A 20,345-nucleotide genomic window follows, 5' to 3' on the forward strand; every position below is an offset into this window, starting at 1 on the left:
GGATAAAAGAATTCCTAGAAAATAGACATTCAATAAATAAAACAACGCAAAAAAAAAAAAAAAAAAAAAAAAAAGGGGGGGGGGGCGGGAATATAAGAGAAGAGTACAAAAAAATTGATGCACAACAACGGCTATGGTCTCGTGTAAGGGGGGTTGGACTAACCTTTTTTTATCCTGGGTTTTTAGGGTCCTTTTATTATCCTGGGTTTTTAGGGTCCTTTTTTTATCCTGGGTTTTTAGGGTCCTTTTTATATCCTGGGTTTTTAGGGTCCTTTTTTTCCATGGTCCTTTTTGGGGGTTTCCTTTTTTTGGGGTTTTTATGGCCTATGAATTCAATGTTAGTTGAAATTCTGGGAATGAAACCACTCGACCATAGCACGTTGTTGTGCGGGTGATAAGTGGGTTGGGTAATTTGGTACAAGTACGCCAGCGAGGTACGAGATACCAATGAGGGGCGAGGGCAAACACGCGTCGCGTACGCGAAGTACTTGTTTACATACGATGCAATGTTTCGTAGCCTAGATACATCAATTCTATTATTAGCTACGATATCAGGTGAACTTTGAAGGAAGACCGGAACGACAGACCTTTTAAGATGCAACATTGATGAGAAGTGCATCACTGACACTCGATTAAATGTCAAGTATTTCAGGGAGTTTAAAGCTGCTATATACATAACCCTCACGCATTGAAGACTTTTAAATATAGGTAGAGTGCATCATTTATATCTATTGACATACGCATCTAAGAGCATCAACATTCCAAGATCCGCCCCTTTCCCCCTCTAACACTACCACAGCGAGATATTACTAACAACCACCAGCCATTTGAGATCACTCGTTGGATTATGAAATCCGGATATCAAGTCTTATATATTTAATTAGTACTGCCACAATTTTTTCAACCAATCAAATACTTAGAATCGCCCCGCAGTTTGCGACTTTTCTCTTTACCACTCTATCGCATAACGTCTGCAAAAGGTGCAAATAGTATAAAAAAGTCATGCAAAACGAGCTCTATCTAACGATACCAATTATTAAAACTTTTATACGCTCTTGGAATAGGTCAATTGATTCTACAAAGAATTCATCGGACGTGCGCTGAGGTGTGGCTAGCCAATCAGAGGCCATATTTTAGCTGTGGCGTCAGTTTTGCGCATGATCCCCCCTTCTCCCCCGTCCGCGGTTGAGCGGACGGGCAACGCAGCTAGTAGTTTATAGTGCAGTACATGGTTCATATATCTTATTGCCTTATTGCAAACGTTGGCGGTGGTGTTTCATCCGCGTACCGAACCGCTTCTTCGCCGAACTACTAACAAGCTCTGAGAACACTGAGATATGTGAGATTAAGGGTGCTTCAACGTGAGAGGAGATTCTGGAACGTTATAGTTTTTGCCTATATTCTGATAATCTTTCAAGTAAGTGTATAGGCGAACAAAAATATGATAGGTATAACATAATGCACTAGGCACATAGTCGAATCTAGCCAAAACCGAGGGTCCTGTCGACGGCAAGTAGGGTGGGATGCGATATAAACTGCTGATAACCGTGCTAAGATATAATAGTACCATCATGTACGCGATATATCTGAAAAGTTACATATATTTAGAGACAGGTCTTAACCTGAGGATATTTGGGCTACCCTATTTATACGCTTATTAGATAGATAGGACCTGCTCTCCTAGTCATTAATATAATATACCATTACTGTACTCATACGGTACCCTCACTCTTCAGTGACTCTTGAAACGGCGCGCTGCGCCGTTGCCTCCTCACTGGTAAGCCTCGTAGAGGCTTATCACCCTCGTATGAACCGTAACACACCTAGCTAAGTTGCGGACTCGGTCTATTTGCCCCTTCTGCATACCTAGATTCCGGACCAACCTAAGTCATAGTCAACTACCTCTAAAGGATTCGCTAACCGTTTCACTGCGCTGAGTATCTTTATTCTAAGCGTTGATGGTTCCTCTGCACCTGCCGTGACCTGACGGTGGGTAGGCTGCTCTCCGGTATCTTTCGAACTACTTCCAGCAGAGCGGCGCAATGAATCGAAAAATAAAAATGCGAAATAGTCCTCGCCCCTACTGATAATACGGGAAGTGTACAAGTCCTCCGTAGGTCTAAGTTCTGGTGGAGAGTCTTGCCACCATCTTCTCGCATATCCGTGGTCACAAGGAAATCGCATAGCATACTCGAAAGGCGATATGATCTCTAAATCTGAATTCTGTAACTGTCGGCATCCTGCATCAGGTCGAGGATGGAAGGGATCCGCTCCGAGGTCGAAAAGTAGATCAGCTAAGTTAGTATGATTTGCTAGTAGAGCTGCCATCATAGGTGTCTCAAAGCAGTCATCGAGTGCATTGATATCCATCCCAGCTCTGCATAGGCGGCGCGTGAGTGAAAAGCTGCCATGTCTTGCGGCCATATGTAACCACGGCCTGGGCTCTTTAGACAACGACAACAAGCCACGGTCTAGAAGCAAATGACATATTTCCAAGTTCCTGCATTCCAGCGCGATCGCGAAGACATTTCCGATTTCATCGTGGGAAAATTGGAAATCCAGACAGAATGATAAAGCCTGATGAAAAGGATCATCTAGATAACCACGAGCTAAGTCTTGTGCCCAGTTATAAACGGCTTTCTTTGCTCCCTGTGAGGATGCCCCGTGATCTTTCAAGATCTTTGCAGACTCGTAGCGGCGAGACTCCAGACAAAATTGAAAGACCTCGTCAAGATATCCGTCCCGAAAACTTTGTCGGCTTGCTGAGCAGAGGAACGAGCGGAGGATTGGTTGACCCCCTTTATACGAAGCAGCCTCCTCTAGAGGTGTTGTAGAATTCACCCGAGAAGAAACGTCTAGACGAGCGCCTGCTGCAACTAAGATAGCTCCCTTTATAGCAATATCCCTTCTGTCGCCAAGATCCCATATGAGATCGATTGGCTTAAGCTGACGATCCCCTGTACATTTCTCTATATCAGCTCCCCCTATGATGAGTTCACGAATTGCTATGGCATTGCTTCTTTGTATGGCAATACCGAGGGGTGTATCTAGTTCATTGCAAGGTGCATTTACATCGGCCCCGCATGCGATGAGCTTCCAAAATAACTCGCTGTGCTCGAATGGCGTTGGCTTATCATCCGACACCCATCCAGATGAAGGCATGTACGAAGCCCATGCTGCCAATGGAGATATGCTCCCTGGGCCTGTGTTGCTTAGATTCACCCTTGGCCTAGCATCCAAAAATGACATCGCATTGTCGAAATTGGTTGCTATAATTGCCGTAGTTAGAGGAAGTTCCGAACCCAGTTCCTTGTCTATGTCGGCACCAAGCTCTAATAATGTTTCGATCATATCCTTGTTATCAGGCTGCTTCATTGCGTGATTCAAAGGTGTCTCGAGATTGCTATCGAGTTCATCGACATCGATTCCCATTGTTAGAACGAGGTGCTCTACCACAGCCGTGCAGCCATAGAATGCAGCATGGTGTATGGCAGCCTCTGGGAATTCGATTCCAGGAGTGTATGATCGCCTGAACCATATATTGGCACCACGTGATAATAGAATCAGAGCCGTAGACTCCTGGCCCGCTTGGATCGCCGCCCACAATGGTGAGTAATAAACCGGAACAGTGTCTCGGGCCTTGTGAGTATTTTCAGGGAAAGTTTTCCTAGAAGTCCCAGAATCCGTCGGTACTCCATGGTCGAGTAACCAGCGTACTGCAGCGTCATGTCCTAACACAGCAGCACTATGTAAAGGACCGCCACAACGGGTTAGGCCTAATGGTAAATTATACTTGGATGCTTTTTCTAGAATGTCGATCCTATTTCTTCTGGCGGCCCAGAGAATAGCAGACCTTGGGTAATATGTATCCTCATCGCCCTCATGGGCTAGGTGATCTTTATTAGTTTTCCATAGGATTGAATCAAACGCGTCGCGTAGTCGCGTGTTGACACGGGCAAGAGATGCAAGCGCTTTTTGATCTAGTACGATGTTATTGATATTGTCACGAATAGTAAGGAAACCGGCTATCATATGCAATATTTCCGTAGGTAGTTTATCGAGAGCGGCCATGATTGTTGATACGTTGAAAGGAGAGTATATAATATAATGAGGTATGTGAGTAAAGTTAGTTACAGCCCAGTTACGATGTATGCATTGCTTTTTGTAGAAAAGTGGGCCAACTAGCACAGACACCTATGTTTATCTCAAGACGCATGTACTTCCATGTACGACGATCATATATTGTTTCGGTTTCGAAGAAACAACTAGGTTAAGTTAATGTAACTTATAAAAAGTTGCATTGATGGCATTTAAGTGTTCATTCGTTGAAATATAAGGTTCTTATGCGCAAAGAACTTAATTAAACTTTCTCCTAATATTTGCTCAAGCTAAAGCACTTTACCTACCACCCAAGGTTCAAGTAAAAGCTTAAGCAGTTATGAAGCTCAACTTTATCTAATAACGTTATCTACCTAGGCGTTGCCGGGAGAACTACGGATAAGGGATATATTACGCCTATAAATACCTAGGCCCCACCAGTAGTAGACGTATTTGTCTTTCACCAAATCTGCACCAATCCGAATCAAATTTGATGACGCATCTCCAAACCACATAATCTGGGTAACTGAAGATGGCTCGACCAAGGCGCGAATTACGCGCAGCTGTAGAGGAGTCAACTACGCCTCCGGACCAACTCACAAAAGCGCAGTCGCTCGCAAGAGTGATTAAAGCCGAGGGCAACCACCTCTACACCTGTTCTCTACCCAACCAGCGCACCATCCTTGTCGAACTCGCCGCGCGCTTCCGCAATACCATCTGGATTAGACGTGGGGGGTTTGTCCTCGTACAGCTGACTCCCCCCGAGGAGCGAAAGGGTAAAGTGGAGGGCGAGATTGTGAACGTTGTAGGCATCGAGAAGGAATGGCGCAAACAGAGCTACTGGTGAGTAAACTTGGCATTGTTGTAAGTATAGGTAGTGAAACTGACGCTATGTCTAGGCCTAAAGAGTTTGCACGGTTTACCTATGAGGATGACGAGGATGAAGACTCGACTGTAGGCAAGATGCCGCCGTCGGATTCGGAAGATGAGAACTAATTGCATATCAACCAATCCGGCCGGACTCAGGCGTTTTTGCGTTCTCGTGAAGAATTAGATATCCGCGCCGCATCTTCATCTTTCCGTAAAGCTATCAAGGTGACAGTTATAGCTAGGACACCAACTACAACGCCCGAACTAATAGGGGTACTTGGGAAGACGTTCCACGCCCACTCTTGGAGAGCCCAAAGCCCATATTGGACGACAGGATGGGCTCCGCTTCGCCAGAGGAGGTACGGGGTGGACCATGCGAGATATGAGTAGAACTGGTAGTGTAAAGTACGCGCGAAGAGAAGTCCGATGACGTTTGCCGAAAGAATGGTCGTCATCACATAGTTGGGGGTCACCCTTGAAGCTACTAGGGGCTCCTCTCGGGGACTGAAAGGCGAGCTGAACTGCAGGAGTGGCATGATTATTGCCGATAGAGGCTTATCAGCTGGTTTCAGCCACTTGCCGACAATAAAACCCGCTATAACCACAGCGTGCATACCCAGGAGCACCAACGAGAACGGCCGGCTGAGAAATATCTCCTCCCCTACGAAACGCCAGTTCACGGTCCATTTGAAAAAGAACTGCCTGGTTAGCTCGAAGGCCTTGCTCGCATAACCCCATGCATTTGCCTGCAGAAACGGAGTCGCAATAACAATCTGTATCTGAGCCATAATCGCAGCACATTTCAGACTACCCGAGAATCCCCGTCCCAGGAACAGAACTATCCCAACAGCCGGAAGCACGAGAAGTAACGACATTTTGATACCCAGACCCCACGAGTACACGATACTACCGGCAGTCCATGCTCGTCGTTGGAAAAGGAATATAGCGAGCCAGAGGAAAAATGTAGCGAAGCAGTCGTTGAAGCAGCGCAAGACAAAGACACTATGAAGTCGTTTCGAGAGGATTAATAAGGGGAAAACATAGGGTGGGACCTATTCATGGCACCCAATTAGCAGATATTCGTAGCAATCATAACTGCCTTGTAACCTACTTTTGCCTTCCAGTAGCAAGCCATGACCAGCGCCAGTGTTGCCATATATAAGACCGCGAATATCTGCTGCGCGAGAAAAATATCCTTGCCCTCGTTCGTCAGGTAGTACAGAGCAGTATACGTGTAGACATGAGCTGCCGGGTAGACAAGGGGTCCCGTAGCTCCCGTAAGAGCAGTATAGTCGTGTTCGCCGGACACATACAGCTTGATGTGTTCCATATACGTCGTCCAGTCGATCTCGGTATCTGCAGAAAAAGAAGTTTTCCGTAAGCGACCAGTGTTCAGCTGCACATTGCCTCCCCTCCCGAACCAACTTACAGGGGATTTTCCATATGATCAGCGCGCAAAGCACCGCGTCGAGGAGGAACAGACATGGCGGGACGAATTTCGAGAGGGCGCTGCGGCCATTGGCGACGTCGAAGGCCAGGCGCACTGCTTGCGAGACCAAGCCGGGGTCTTTGCTCGCCATTGTGGTTGTTGTTGGCGTTGACGTTGGCGTTGTTGCTTCGGGGAATTTTGACGCGATGAAGCTTGCTTCTAAGACATGCAGGTGCAATTACGTAAAGTGGACAGGTAGTACAATACATAGATGCTTGAATTAGTAGCGGACAGGTGCTACCAGCCGGTTATTATTCGGCGGCCCGGCTTCTATATACCTACCAAAGGTACCTTGGTATCGCTTTCTCAACCGGTATACTTCACGATACTATTTCACGATACATGTCCTTATAATGTTTATTACATCCCATATAAACGGTCTTTAAGCGGGCACAAGATACAATGTTAAATATATATTATCATATCGTAGCTTATTAATGGCGAAAAGGAGCGAAAAAGAAGATAGCCTCATGACCAACCCCCCTTTCTTAGATACTACCTACCTACCTAATGTAAATAAAACAATGGAAGTATTACATCGCCAGATCTAACCACACTACAGTCGAGAACGACTAAGGACCTCATTCACAAGTCCCACCACGTCTTCCGCACAGCCATACGACCCCTGGTATCCCCAGCCCGCATGTCCGTAGTTATGAACAACCCACGTATCGCCAATCTTCTCCTTCTCGATCCTGACGCCTCCCTCCCTGTAAGGCCGGAGACCAACTCCGTGGCGGATGATATCCAGCCCGGCGATTCCCTTCCCGTCCGCAACAAGCTCCGGCATCATCTCCACCGCCCGCCGCATGATTCTCGTCGCGATATTCGGATCCGGCTGGCTTTCCCAATGGCCCTTCTGGTACGTGCCGCCGAGAATCGTGCCGCCGCCCGCCGCCCGCATCATTATGTAGCAGAGCTCGTCGGCGGCGTCGTCGGTCCCGGATTTCGTCAGCATGTACGGCGCCTCGTTCCTGACGACGACGATCTGGCCGCGCACCGGCACCAGGTTCTTGTCCATCACCCCGCCGAGCTTGGAGGCGCTTAACCCCGTCGTATTGACTACGACGTCGGCCTTCCCGCCGGCGTGGCTCAGGGACGCCGCTTCCGAGATGTGTTTCAGCTGGCCGCGGCGGAATACCACGCCGTTCGCCCGGCACTTCCCCAAGAGCCACGGTAGGTACAGCATGACGTTTATGCACGCGGACCCGAACTCGCAGCCCGACGCCATGCCCCGGGGGAGTTCATCCTTGGAGAGCTCTCGGAAGTCGTCGAATAGCGTCTTGTACCAGGGGTTCTCCTCGAAGAGCCCGTCGAAGTTGTAGCCTTTTTTCCTGATCTGCTCGATGTCCTTCGCGCGGCGGTACACGCGAGATTCTGCGCTCGTTACTTAGGCTTGGTAGTCGACCTCTTCGTGCTCGGGTTTTACTCACTCAGCAAGTGTATTCCGGCCTCGGGCACTTCGGTGGCGAGCCTTTTGATCTCCGGCCACGTGCGACGCTCCCACGAGCTGTGCTTCTCGGTTGCCATGCTGCTCCAGAGTAAGTCTCGACATCGACGTAGATCGACATGATATTTCCTTACGGTAGAACGTTCGCGCCGGCCCATGGTGACGCATACTCGATGTCATAGTCGCCTGGCATATGCTTGGCTACGACGGTTATGACATTGCCTTCCTGCTTCGATAGCAGATAGGCTGTCGTAATACCGGACACGCCCGCGCTGCCATCCGACGTATTAGTGGAACTGGTAAAGCTACCTAGACAGACAACTTATCGGAGCTCACCCGACGACCACGATATTCGGCATCTTAGCGATGAAATATCTCGGGCTGATATTATAACACGAGCAATCCACTCAATTGGTTTGCGCTACAGTCTAGAGTTTAATTAAAGCACCGTGCATATGTATATTAAGAATACGGTTGATCGAGCCTGGCCTATGAGTCAGTACTATCAAGCGATTGAATATCGGCCTCAGGTACCTGGGTAGTATTCTGGGGTAATGGACTTCCGGTAACGTCTTCCGCGCAATGCGAGACCGAAAGGCAAATTTGTAACTAGTGCTACGATGCTATTGCGTGGGTCAATTTAATTGGTTATCGTCCATCCTTTTGTAAACATACGATAGGATATGATCTCTCAGATCCGCTTTCGGCGTGCTTCATATGTCAACTTGTCAGTATATGGAGATAGTTACCTAAGGTAAGTAAGTATCCGGGTAGATACCTAATGGGTTCTCATACGTCCCGTTCTGTACCTAATTATTGCTAATATCTTAGGTCTCTCTAATCCACTAAGTTAGCAGCTTACAGCTTCATCTCGATTCCTTCCGCAGTAGATGTATTGGTTAATATTACGAAATCATTCGACAGGGTGGTACTAACTCCGCATCGGCACTCCGCTTTTGATCAATGCCGCCATCGATCTCGTTCCGCCGTGGGGCTCCCGAGTCCGGTTTGAGCCCGGTCTATCAACGCTTATCAATACGACGGATAATGCCAAGAATCTCGATCACTCATTTATAAAAAGCCACGAACGCAAGTTTTATCCTGTCATAGAAGGAGTAAGTATAATCCACCGCGAACGGCTGACGAAAAGGAATATGCCGTGTTTGGAATGTTTTACTACAGAATACGAGAATATTCCTAAGTCTGATAGGATTCGCCAGCCTTCACCATGACGGGAGAAGGGCGGTGTCTATGGAATCTCTAGCGAAATATTGTTAAGGAAATATCTAGGCGTTGTAATAGATCTTTATTCGGCATGATTAGGCGACGAGGATGCTGTGTACTATCTCTTTGAAACGCCGTCTAGTCTAGTAAACGCGATAGACATCAAACGACATCTTCCTATGATGCTGCTACACGTTGTAATTCGGGTGGCTTGGGCTTTATATATGCACTGATGGGTACTTAGGCATTTGCGTCTTCTATAGGTCATGAATGCCTCATTTTGAGATTGCCTTGCTGGGTTTGTGTGACACCGGGGAAATAAATAGAGGCGGTATCTTAGAACTCTGATGGGCTCCCTAAGGGTCCGGTACTAGAGTAACCCCTACATAGTATATACGATGGCCGCAATTCTGAGATCACGCGACATATAAGCCAGAGTGTGCTACTTGGAATATTTATGGGAGGTAAGTAGGGCTTGCGTTGGTCACTGATAGACTACCGGCTAATCCAAGCCCATGACCATGCTCTTCAAAGGGAAAACTGCTATGCCGAGTAGACATATGGAAATAAATGAGCTTTGCGAACTCAGTATTGTCGGCAGATCTGAGCACGCTATTGTTAGCAGCGGTGATGCTGTATCGGCCCAGATCGCCTACATTATTGTAAATGCATTTTGATCAGGATGAAAGACTTTAAGATGATGTATACGTGGTAGGACTCCTTGTGACTATGAGCAAGATTAGGTATAATGATTGGGTAAAGTGATGATTACCCCTATTAAGTTGTCTCATCCCTTATACTTTATTTCCCACCTACATTCACTAGAGCCCTATAATAAAAGTGCTGACCTGGACAAGTAACAATGACCCTGGTGCTTCATAGCCAAAAGCATACCGTAGATCGCATGGCAATAATAGGAGCGTCGTATCAATAAACTCGGAAGAACTGAAGCGAATTGCTGCAGGTCGTCGTCGAATAGTCAATCGAATTTTTAGACGCATAAGCGCGTCGCCTACTATGGTAGCAATTCCTTCTTATCTAAGCCACCTCCAGGCTAGTAGGCAGTCCGTACCAACTAGATCTTTTGTGCCATTTCGGTGTGGGTTAAGGAGGGCATTCTAAGATGATATGGCCCTTTATGCAGTGCAACATGGATATGTCATACTTTGTATAACACCGCTTGGTTGGCTCGTGGCTTTATGCAACAACCCGACGACGGTTCCCATCAATCTGACACGGGAATCTGCGGGTTTCCTGGCACCGATAGATGGGATCCGAATATGAGGGTCAGCATTGGGGCTTGATCATTTGATGATCTGACGAGGCGCCTAGGAAATCAGCAACGCAGCTCGGTAAAGGTGGCAGCCATAATATCGATGCAGAGTATCAGCCGACCTATAAAAGTCAGGTATGTCTCTGAGCTCGATTCGGAGTATTATCCCTCAATGTGACAGCGGGTAAAAGTGTGACGTAGTAAGGTAATTACAAATGGTACGATTTTGCTGCATCCAAACACTCATCCGTCTCTTGACGGATGGCGTTTTGGAGCATCTCAACTCAACTGGAATCTAGAAAATAAAATATAGCAGCGGATGAGTATCTTGGCAGTCTGGGATTATTCGGCGTTCCGGGATACATCCGATCTGACGATACTTATATGCACGTCATTACCTCGGCCTATAGCCGCGCTTATAGTAGATATGTATTACTATAGCGAATACAATAGTGTGTCGATTCTATCTCCGTATCGTAGCTTTCGTTTCAATCAGGATCATGCGTACCTACTGACAGATTCCCCGACTCCTCGTCACGAGTACACGTATACATATGTAAGTTGACAGCTCAACTTCGGAAGAAAGGATTCTGCATTCCGATAGTATCCCCTGGCTAGTCGGTGACTAAATCTAAAGCGACTAAGGTGACTTGGGTACCTCGCAGGATGGAAGCGGTGAAGAAAATATTGTCCATTAAGATCGAAGCCGTACCGGACAGCTGGGTCTTCTCGAGTGAAAGGATGCGGGAAGAGGAGAAGGTAAATGCGAGTCTGCGGCGTTGCTGCGCCAAACAGCCGGGACTGACGCGAGAATGAAAAATAATTGTATTTGATGACACATACTTCGTACGTGCGGATGGTCCAGTGGCTGAATTCCCAAGTCCCAAGTCCCAAGTCCCAAGGACGCAGATGCACATTGGTACAGGTAGTACAGTGTGGTTTCACGACCAGCCGGGATGGTGCGTTCCAGTGCATTGGGATGCCAGAGCACGAGTGGCCCCATACCAACCAACGGGCCGAGAATCCAATTTGTTGGAACTTGGAGGAACCCAGATGGCTTTGCCACTAGAGCGTATGGGGTGATGTGTCTTGGACGAGAAATCATGCAAACCCGTAAATCATTGTTTGCCGACTGGAACCTCAGGCTTCCATTCTACCATTCTACCCACAGTGATTCCATCTGTCCATCTGGGGCAAGTCCTCGGAGCAAGTTTTAATCGACTGGAACCATTAATATTGGCCTGGCTAAACGAAGAAGGGACGAGACCCCTAATAAAAGTCGGGGTTCGGAGACGGAGTGGATGGCGTATGTTGAGCATGCCTCCTGGTTTTCTTCCGCAGTTGCTGTAGGCTGGTAGGACGGATGGACATCTATTCTTCTGAACATCTAGCTGAGTACGAACTGAAGAATCTCTACGTAGGGTTACATGGTGGGCGGGGCACTACACTGCAGAGCTAAGTCGACTTATTACCTTTCCTTCCAAATGCGGTGGTAAAGAGGGGAATATCTATCGACGGCGGCGGCGCATGAGAAGGGCTTGAACAACGTTTAGCCCCTCTCGGAAAGTTGTGTAAATCGTAATAATGTGTACCTCTCTATGAAGTGAAACGCATAGCATATCGGCTGGTTGGTAATATCAAAGCTGGTAGGAAGACACGTTATCGAACAACGTGTCATCATTGACTACAAATTCCCGTCTATCCATAAGGTGCCGAAATAGTGTATCTGTCTAATAAGATAATACAGCTGAATATAGTAGTTGTGGGGGGCTAAGAATATGTAGGCCTCGCAGTTATCCCTGACGATGGTTCTCTGGCGAAATGACCTCGACCGGTAAGTTAAGTACGGTCTTCGGCACGCATGATCAACGAGGCAGTTGAATTGTCCTTCTACATGCGATGGCTGGTTGGATGTATGTATGCGTATACGTACCTACAGATTCCTAATTTTATCCTAGTAGAAAATGGAGTAGAGAGGAGCCCCGGATATGGTTCCCATTTTGTCGGATTCTCGACTGACAAGCGGGTTTGTACATAGCATCATGCGTTGGCTAGGGGTTCGAAGGGGGAGGCTGGCTGTTGGTAAGTCAACCCACGGGATCTCCACTAATGACATATTAAGGTAGACTGGTTGCTACTATTGATTCGAAGACGAAGAGACCACATGTCTAACTAAAGCCTGACGTTGCTGCAGAAATGTCTGAGTCGGGTTTGGTGGTAGACACCATCAAAGGTATGAGATAGGATATTGCGAAGTTTAATAGACTTTTGGGGGTTTGGGGTTTGGGGGTTGCGCGTTATGTGAGAGTCGATAGTCGATATTGGAATCGTACGGGTTATGTAGTGGGGAGAAGTAGAAAGGAAGATTGGTATTTTGCTTCCGTCCTGCCGTCCCATCTGGTTGGATCCATCATCCACATAACCCGCTCTTACCCTCCTATCATCAAGTAGCGGGCAATGATAGGTGCTAACTCCATACCATTAAGTTTCGATGTCCCTAGCTGCATATATGTACACAGGTACATACACTATTCTAGACATGTACCTACGTACCTAGGTACATACTTTTATAAGCCTATCCACACGCGCTCCGCAACGTCTCTCCCAACGCAACGCACCGTTGGCAGTGCAGTTGCAGCGGGCACGCATACTACATCCACATATGTACATGCACAATATCCAATGCCCAGCCGTTCGGGAATCAGGTTCCCCGTCTACCGGTGTGAAGGCGTAGTGCGTGAAAGCAACATTCTCCCGGGTTTTGATGCAACTGCGGGGATAAATGATAAATTCAATTCGATTAAATCACTTCAAATGCACCAACGGACCATCTGCACCTTGTCTGCTTAGAGGTAGGTAGGTACCGTACCTACCTAATCTTGCTTACCTATCTCATTTTCAACAATTACACTATCAGAGGAACGTTGTATTAAACTTTTTTTTTATTTTCTTATTTTGTTTTTCTCCTCTTCTTGTCCACCCCCCAAACCGTACATACATGACTCGCTAATAGCCCGTCATAGACATGTCAGATCGCTATTTCCGTGCCGCCGTTGGTGACTCGTGGTACTGGAATAATTAATTATGATAGATGATTGGATTCCCAGTAAAAATCCTCGCAGGCATTAGCGAACCTAAAAAGCAAATGTAGCTGGCAAAACGAACGCGTCGTTACAGTGACCAAGTATATCATTTTGAGGTTTGACACTGTCTATCCTTAAAATACATAATACATGGAGAGGTACCAGGACCCGGCATGCTGGTTGAAGGTACTATGTATATGGTTTCCCGCGTCTGCCTCCCTTAAAAAGACTGGAGGCTCGAGCGGTGATTGGAGCAGCCGTGCTGTTGGAGTCAGGGTTGAAGCGACAATCCGAACACCCCTATCGAGTACCCTTGATTACCCAAAAGCTACCTACATCCTACCTATGTACATACAATGCCTACAAGCGAGACGGGATACTAGACCTAGCAGCCGGCATAATGCAATGGCCCCCCTTCTATATACTGATTACACATCTATGCGACTTTAATGACCTAACACCGAGAGTGGGCAATACAGCCATTTCTAATTCCCATTTGCTCATCCCTAAGAATTCTTTTTATACATTTTCCTCTGATCGTGGCGTACGTACACTACCTAGACACGTTTGTCTTGTGTAGCCAAGCGGTTATGCTGTTTGGTACTTAGATGTAGGTATATGTAATGCAACGGATATGTACATACACATGTACATCCTCATGTCAACTCTTTCCGATTACCCACATGGAGTAGGCCGACATACATAAGTACCTGCGGCCCTGCATGTACTTGTGTACTTGAAAAGGTCATAATATCGTACCCGATTAGGAGGTATTGGACCACAAGAGAGTATCACTCCACTAAAAATACTACATTGCATAGAGGTCAATGGAAACTGCCAAGAAAAGGCGATACCCACCTGTACGGAGCAATTCATTCTGTTGGTTTACCAGTTTTACCACACATCTGCAAGCCTGTCTCGCTGGGTTTATGCTGCTCCTGGTAACTACTCCTGGTAACTGTTCTTGCAGTCCGTCCTGGTTAGCAGTCCCACATGCTCTCTCTAATCCGTACTATAGTATGTATGTATTTATTATCGATTGGAACCTTTGAACCTAACCTTGTAGATGCTTCTTCACCTGGGGTGACCTAGTGCCGGGACAGCTGGACAGATGGCTTGCAACTAAACCAGCTATTCCCACATTTCTCTGGACTCTTCTACTTTCTTTTCCTACATACTTCTTCCCTCGCAACTATTCTCCTGTTTATCAACCCTGGGTCTTAACAATAAACCTCGATTGATCTTCGGCTTCCATAGTCACCTCTGCGTTCTTAGTATCGCATCGGCTTGCCATTGAATGTAGGATTCCTGTGATTTCTCTTGACAGTAATCACAGGAAGACGGGCTACTTGGATCTCGGCTCTATCTCAAGGGTTTATCACCTGAGCCGCAACATTGATAATTTATATCGAGATTCTAGAACGCTTATAGTCGTCACACGTTCCGCCTCACAGCTGCACGCTTCAGATCTCACAGTCGTCAACCAACCTTCATTAAGGATAGGGGCCGGCACCCTCCTGGTCTACATTATCTATCTTTGGTGCAAAGACACAATTACACGGCTTAAATTGGATAGCATTGGACAGCTTGAAGCTTCACGTATCAAACACGGCATTTAGTCAATAAGAACATCCGAGACAGTTGGAAGGAGAAGGGAATCATGAGCTCACCTGCACCCGCCAACCCAGCAGGGTCGATATCGCGAGAGGGAAAGAAGAGGAAGGGCGTACGAAAGGTCTTGTATAACGTAAAGACTGTTTTCAAATGGAGTGCTCGAACTAAGAAGGGGGCCGCACCACCTGCACCCGCAGCCGCGGTCGTAAGGTAAGTTCTAATGCATGCAATATGCCTACATATGATATTGTTGTAACGTTAGATGTTGACTATTCTTTAGCCAACCTGCTGCGCCTTCGAGACCGCAGTATGACGGCGCCACCAAGATTCCTCGGATACAGATTCACGAGGAGCGTGCGAAGAAACTCGGCACCAAGTTCGGCTTGGAGATAAAACCAAGTGAATGGCATTCTACCGAGGGAGAGGTGCTCCGAGTTGAGAAGTCGGTTCGCATGCGAATTCACCGGGAGTGCCATCAATGCCATTCCGCGTTTGCTGCTGGCGATGAGTGTCCCAGTTGTAAGCACAAGCGATGTAAATTGTGTACTCGGCACCCTGTCAAGCTGCGTACGGAGGAAGAGAAACAGGCCATGCGAGAAAAGAGGGAGGCAGCCATCCGAAGGAACAAGCAGAATGCTCCTATTATCCCTAACTACGATTATGCGGAGAAAATTGTCTTGAAGCGGCCCCGTAAGCCAGGGCAGGATTTGGTCTACAAGGGCAAGGCCCGCGTGCGTGTCAGAAGGCATTGCCACGAGTGTAATAACCTGATCACCGCTCATGGCAAGCAAGCAAGAGTTTGCGACAATTGCGGTCACAAACGATGTGCCGACTGCCCGAGAGAACCGTAAGCTGCCTTCTCTGTGTGTCAGTTTTATCAGTGCCTAACCTCATACAGGAATGACAAGTACAAGTATCCATATGGATATCCCAATGACGAGCCGGGCACAAACTTTAAAGGAGTTCACGCCTGTCACGAATGTAGAAAGAAGTTTCCGCCAAACTCGGACGATGGAACCGAATGTCGCAATTGTTCGCACAAGAAGTGTACCGATTGCCCGCGAGTTAAGCCTAGGAAAGTCGACCCCGAACCAGACCCCGATATTATGGAAACCCTACGACTCCGCGTGGCGGCCCTGTCGACTGCGGATAGTTAACTGTTTCGAACATATATTTCATCAGCCTAAATGAAACCGAACGAGAAACCCGACCCGACCGAATCTTCCGACTTGATTTTGCTTCACAGCACATAGCCGAAGCCTGACTACATTTCCATACCCCTTCATATTCGGGCTAAGTGTATATATCGGATCTGCCGACGGTAACATTATGTGCAACGAATTACGATATGAGCCGCATTATACCACCTTAAGCACGCGTTGATATTTAAACTTATTACAACTTCCCATTCTTACGAAGATTGACTAGACAGACACATTGGTACTCTGAAGATAAATAACTACTACGTTTATTGTGCGCGAGTCAGATGGGCGCACAAGGCAACTGGCATTAAGTTGATAGTTTTGCTGCCGAGTTGCAATGACAATCTAAATTACCTTTCATGTTGATCTCGGCACTGTAATATCGAGACGAGAAATATACGTTTACCATATACATAGTTCATATATAAAAAGTCGTTCTCTTTGACGCTCATTGAGCTCTACCTTTAGTCATTCTTCGATCGATCTGATCTGATCTAACGGCCTTGAGCCCGGCAATTTCGGGCACGGCAGCATAACTCTCTTCGGATTGGGCAATTCAAGCCCATACCTCCATAATGCTGACTCGCAGCTCTCGTTACATTGCATCTCCACTCGACCTAACAAGTTTAAGCTTACTCTGTCTCCCCACTCCAACCACTTTGAAGTCCTGCTGGATTGCTGGATTGCTGGTCGCACCGCATGTTCCTTCGATCACTCGCATGAGAAAGTAACGAGAAATCCTTACGCATTGCTCTAATGGAGGGTATGCGGCGTTTCTTACACTTGCAACCACAACCACAACCACAACCTCAACCACAGCTTGTCAACTACCTACACTCTAAATAAGGTGACGCGATCTTGGGGCACAACCTATTATGTAAAGCACATTAAGAGTCTTGCTTGCATGACTGAGCAGTCAGACCAATATAAAATCAGTCTATCATCTCAAAAGCATGACCTAGCAAGTTGCGGTCAGCACGACCAATTACACTAGAGAATCCACCTATACCGCACTAACAACACTTTAACTTTACATAACTATCATCTTTTTCATATTTAATAGATATCCTACATAGATACAATAACTACACCATTTCATCAAACTAGAAAGTCCTCTCGGCTTTGGTTCGCTTACTCCGGCATCCGGCGAACATAACTGTCTGGTATCGCCGATATGAGTCTCGGCGTTTGGGGTGTAGAGGTGCATTCCGCCGCTCTGGGTTCACATATGTATAAAGCGCCGAAAAGTAGGACGTTATCAACCTAAACCAGCCGTTCGGGGCGGGTGGCTTTTCTTAGCACCTGGAGAGGTTTGGTGGAATGAAACCAAATGGGATGTATGTATGCCACCCTCCTTGCTTACATACGTATAAATACATAAAGGAGGTAGGTCATCGAAAGGAACTTACTTACAAGGCGGCCACAGGCTAACAGGCTACCCTCGCTGTTTAAGCGCCCGACTGTTGGGCGTTACGCGCTGCACGTCGCATCGGTTGAAGGTTAGCGACTCTTTGCTGCAACGAAACCTGGCTAGCTTCATCCTCGCCTATCTTAACTGCCTAATTGCTGACAGAATTACATACTATTTAACCTAGTATGTAACTAGTTAGTTATGTACTGTGAAGGTATGTACCGGGGCAATGTAACTTGTAACTACATATTAAAAGATACATACCGACCGGAGGGGACGGCAAAGAAGACGTCGAACCCAGGTAGTCCGGGGTTTTCTCTCTCGACAGGGGCAAGAGGGGGCAGAACCGCCGTTCTGGGAAAGGTTGGACTGGGCGAAGTGGGAAGTGGATAGAATGGAAGGACAAATCTAGAAATCTCCTCCGCGACTACCGATGTTTAACTTGGGCTGCTACCGTGGTTCTTAGCTCTTTTGACGATGCGGATCTGCGACAAGCTTTTCCGCTTCCTACCCGCGAAATGAGGAGCAATGGACACCAGGAGCGACCCGTGGGAAGCCGGACCCCGCCGACCAGACTTTTTTTTTTCCTTTCTTTCTTTTTTTTTTTTTTTCCTGGGCTGGCGACCCGGTAGCCTGGATGGCCCTATTCTCTGTTTCGCCTAGGTCGAAATTTCGGAACTTCCGAACTAGTAAGCGTTTGCGCCTTACGATGGTGATTTGTGGTACCGAGAACCTTAAACGAGTTTAGCTCCGGGGATTTTACGGTCCCCTTTTTTTCTTTTCAATCAGGTTTAGGTAGCGACCAATGTTTAGGTAATTTGGACATGTCGTTTTGTGCAAAAGCAGTTGAATTGTTATTCGTCATTTATGCAATGTATACATACACCTTTTACATATTATGCATGCTGACAGCCAAGATCTCCAGCATTATCACACTAGGCATCTTGGTCTTCTTTTTTTTTTTTTTTCTCCCTCTTTCCCACGTTGTCGATCCGGCCACGCTCAAATCACGTTGATCGCCCTTATTCCTCGAGGGCTCGTCACGAGGCGGCGAACGGAAACTCCCGTACCCTTTTGTGCCAAGTGCTCCTTCTGAAACGTCATTCCCACCCCAGCCGTCCGTTATTCCCGCCGTCATTTCTCACAAAAACGTGTCCGAGGAGATGTCGAAATCGATCAGGGTTTGATAAGATGTATGTTAATCACTCGCGTGATAGAAAATGCCAAGACTAGAGTTTTTACCACTTCTGGCTATGGTGATATCCCGGTCCAATCCGGGGTGGCTGTTTTATCGTCAACTTCCAATCGCGGCAATCCTTATGTAAGTAAGGCAGACACAGACAACCACCTCGATGTTAGACGTGAGTGGTGGTGGTATACACTACGTAAGGTATGCAGCACTACGATGAGAAGCACATTGATTCTTCATACCTAGTTATACGGATTATGTATGTCACTACATACCTACATAAGATAGGTACCGAGGTAGTGTATGTACGGGGCTATGTAACTTTGTCCCCGTACAAACTGCTACGACTCGGGCCGATTTGAATTCCAAGGACGACGAGGAATACCTACCATAGTAACCTACATAAGTCCGAAAATTTCGCTGATAAAAATAAATTATAACCTGATGTTGGAATATGTAAGCGAAGAGGGAGGTGACGTAGCCTTAGAATATATTTGATGTCCTGGACTTTGATTTGAGCGGCTGGGGGATTATACATATGTAACGTATTGTACACCTAAATTGGATAGCGAGAGACGGACCGAGCCTCGCGAACCTGTCCGCGACAAGGTCGGCTTTTACATACACTACACTACACTACACTAGACCGTCGATGCTAATATACTTTCGATTGAAACGGTCCCCACGCATGTCTGCGTTTGAACCTGTAACGTAATACATACACTATGTATGTACTAGCAACCGGATAGGTGGATATGGATGGAAGTGGTGGTGGGCTTCGCGGGGGCCGCGGTCTATAGTGTACACTATATGTATAGACGTTATTGGCGTATCCACCCGGGGAACGATCAACCGCGGCTCGACGCTAGCAGCCTCGCAAGTCGAAATACACTAACTACGACGTAAAGGAGCGAGCAAGGCTCCAGGTTCGAGTTTCATCGCGGTACATTTTATGTATCCGCGAAGAGACTAAGATATGTACAATACATACATAGTGTACAGGCATTGCCCTACTAATTTCTGGGGGTGTTTGCTAAGAAGCGAAGCGGTATGGGGAAGGGTCTGGGGTGTGTTAATTCAAGCTTGCTATGTTAGGTATGTAATACACTATTACACGACATACCGCATGGTGGATAGAATAAACGACCATATCTACCGCATGTACGGTTCTACTCCGTGGTCTGCCGTATTTGATGCGTATTCTAGGTACCTATTTACGACAGTTCGTCGTCTATGTACACTCTAATCGGAAACCACCTAAAATTAGCGACATCTTTTCGACCCAACCTGTCGGGTCGTCATATATGAGGTATTATCGTCAGCGAGGAAACTGCAAAGTGACATGTCGCTAGCATGCTTATCCGTCGGCGACTTTTCTGTAGGGATACCTATCGCTTGGCTTCTTGCAGATGAAGGTGGTATCGCTATGGCATTGATATATT

At 47.0% G+C, this 20,345-nt stretch overlaps 5 protein-coding genes across 5 annotated transcripts; 2 read left to right on the top strand and 3 right to left on the bottom strand.

Annotated features, from left to right (window-relative positions):
- Positions 1 to 1,631: 1,631 nt before the first annotated feature.
- Positions 1,632 to 4,194, bottom strand: F5Y00DRAFT_241148 (ankyrin). The gene has a single exon (XM_048008338.1). It carries the CDS (start codon positions 4,069 to 4,071, stop codon positions 1,867 to 1,869), a length of 2,205 nt encoding a protein of 734 aa, XP_047863492.1. The 5' UTR covers positions 4,072 to 4,194; the 3' UTR covers positions 1,632 to 1,866.
- Positions 4,195 to 4,630: 436 nt separating this feature from the next.
- F5Y00DRAFT_263474 (nucleic acid-binding protein) lies at positions 4,631 to 5,094 on the top strand (the record flags this gene model as incomplete). The annotated part of the gene is made up of 2 exons (XM_048011516.1): positions 4,631 to 4,941; positions 4,998 to 5,094. 2 exons carry the CDS (start codon positions 4,631 to 4,633, stop codon positions 5,092 to 5,094), a joined length of 408 nt encoding a protein of 135 aa, XP_047863493.1.
- F5Y00DRAFT_116245 (glycosyltransferase family 58 protein) lies at positions 5,069 to 6,659 on the bottom strand. Its single transcript, XM_048003974.1, has 3 exons — positions 6,398 to 6,659; positions 6,080 to 6,324; positions 5,069 to 6,020 (listed from the first exon to the last, which is right to left on the bottom strand). Exons 1-3 carry the CDS (start codon positions 6,546 to 6,548, stop codon positions 5,121 to 5,123), a joined length of 1,296 nt encoding a protein of 431 aa, XP_047863494.1. The 5' UTR covers positions 6,549 to 6,659; the 3' UTR covers positions 5,069 to 5,120.
- Positions 6,660 to 6,757: 98 nt separating this feature from the next.
- F5Y00DRAFT_241153 (FAD dependent oxidoreductase) lies at positions 6,758 to 8,395 on the bottom strand. The gene is made up of 3 exons (XM_048008339.1): positions 8,042 to 8,395; positions 7,891 to 7,988; positions 6,758 to 7,834 (listed from the first exon to the last, which is right to left on the bottom strand). Exons 1-3 carry the CDS (start codon positions 8,098 to 8,100, stop codon positions 7,014 to 7,016), a joined length of 978 nt encoding a protein of 325 aa, XP_047863495.1. The 5' UTR covers positions 8,101 to 8,395; the 3' UTR covers positions 6,758 to 7,013.
- A 6,395-nt stretch (positions 8,396 to 14,790) lies between these two features.
- Positions 14,791 to 16,840, top strand: F5Y00DRAFT_116407 (uncharacterized protein). Its single transcript, XM_048003975.1, has 3 exons — positions 14,791 to 15,311; positions 15,382 to 15,948; positions 16,000 to 16,840. The coding sequence occupies exons 1-3, from the start codon at positions 15,148 to 15,150 to the stop codon at positions 16,256 to 16,258; spliced, it is 990 nt and encodes a 329-aa protein (XP_047863496.1). The 5' UTR covers positions 14,791 to 15,147; the 3' UTR covers positions 16,259 to 16,840.
- Positions 16,841 to 20,345: the final 3,505 nt, after the last annotated feature.

Source organism: Daldinia vernicosa (assembly GCF_022497035.1).
Source record: "Daldinia vernicosa strain CBS 139.73 unplaced genomic scaffold F5Y00scaffold_33, whole genome shotgun sequence".
In the NCBI taxonomy this organism is placed as follows: Eukaryota; Fungi; Ascomycota; class Sordariomycetes; order Xylariales; family Hypoxylaceae; genus Daldinia; species Daldinia vernicosa.

Bases quoted from the DNA above. Each gene is read 5' to 3' on its own strand.
- F5Y00DRAFT_241148 (XM_048008338.1), bottom strand. From the start codon at position 4,071: ATGGCCGCTCTCGATAAACTACCTACGGAAATATTGCATATGATAGCC.
- F5Y00DRAFT_116245 (XM_048003974.1), bottom strand. From the start codon at position 6,548: ATGGCGAGCAAAGACCCCGGCTTGGTCTCGCAAGCAGTGCGCCTGGCC. The intron at 6,325-6,397 runs GTAAGTTGGTTC...CTTTTTCTGCAG, and splicing joins GATCATATGGAAAATCCCCT to ATACCGAGATCGACTGGACG. The intron at 6,021-6,079 runs GTAGGTTACAAG...TGCCATGAATAG, and splicing joins CTTGCTACTGGAAGGCAAAA to GTCCCACCCTATGTTTTCCC.
- F5Y00DRAFT_116407 (XM_048003975.1), top strand. From the start codon at position 15,148: ATGAGCTCACCTGCACCCGCCAACCCAGCAGGGTCGATATCGCGAGAG. The intron at 15,312-15,381 runs GTAAGTTCTAAT...ACTATTCTTTAG, and splicing joins CCCGCAGCCGCGGTCGTAAG to CCAACCTGCTGCGCCTTCGA. The intron at 15,949-15,999 runs GTAAGCTGCCTT...AACCTCATACAG, and splicing joins GCCGACTGCCCGAGAGAACC to GAATGACAAGTACAAGTATC.
- F5Y00DRAFT_241153 (XM_048008339.1), bottom strand. From the start codon at position 8,100: ATGCCAGGCGACTATGACATCGAGTATGCGTCACCATGGGCCGGCGCG. The intron at 7,989-8,041 runs GTAAGGAAATAT...ACTCTGGAGCAG, and splicing joins GCCGGCGCGAACGTTCTACC to CATGGCAACCGAGAAGCACA. The intron at 7,835-7,890 runs GTGAGTAAAACC...TAACGAGCGCAG, and splicing joins GGCCGGAATACACTTGCTGA to AATCTCGCGTGTACCGCCGC.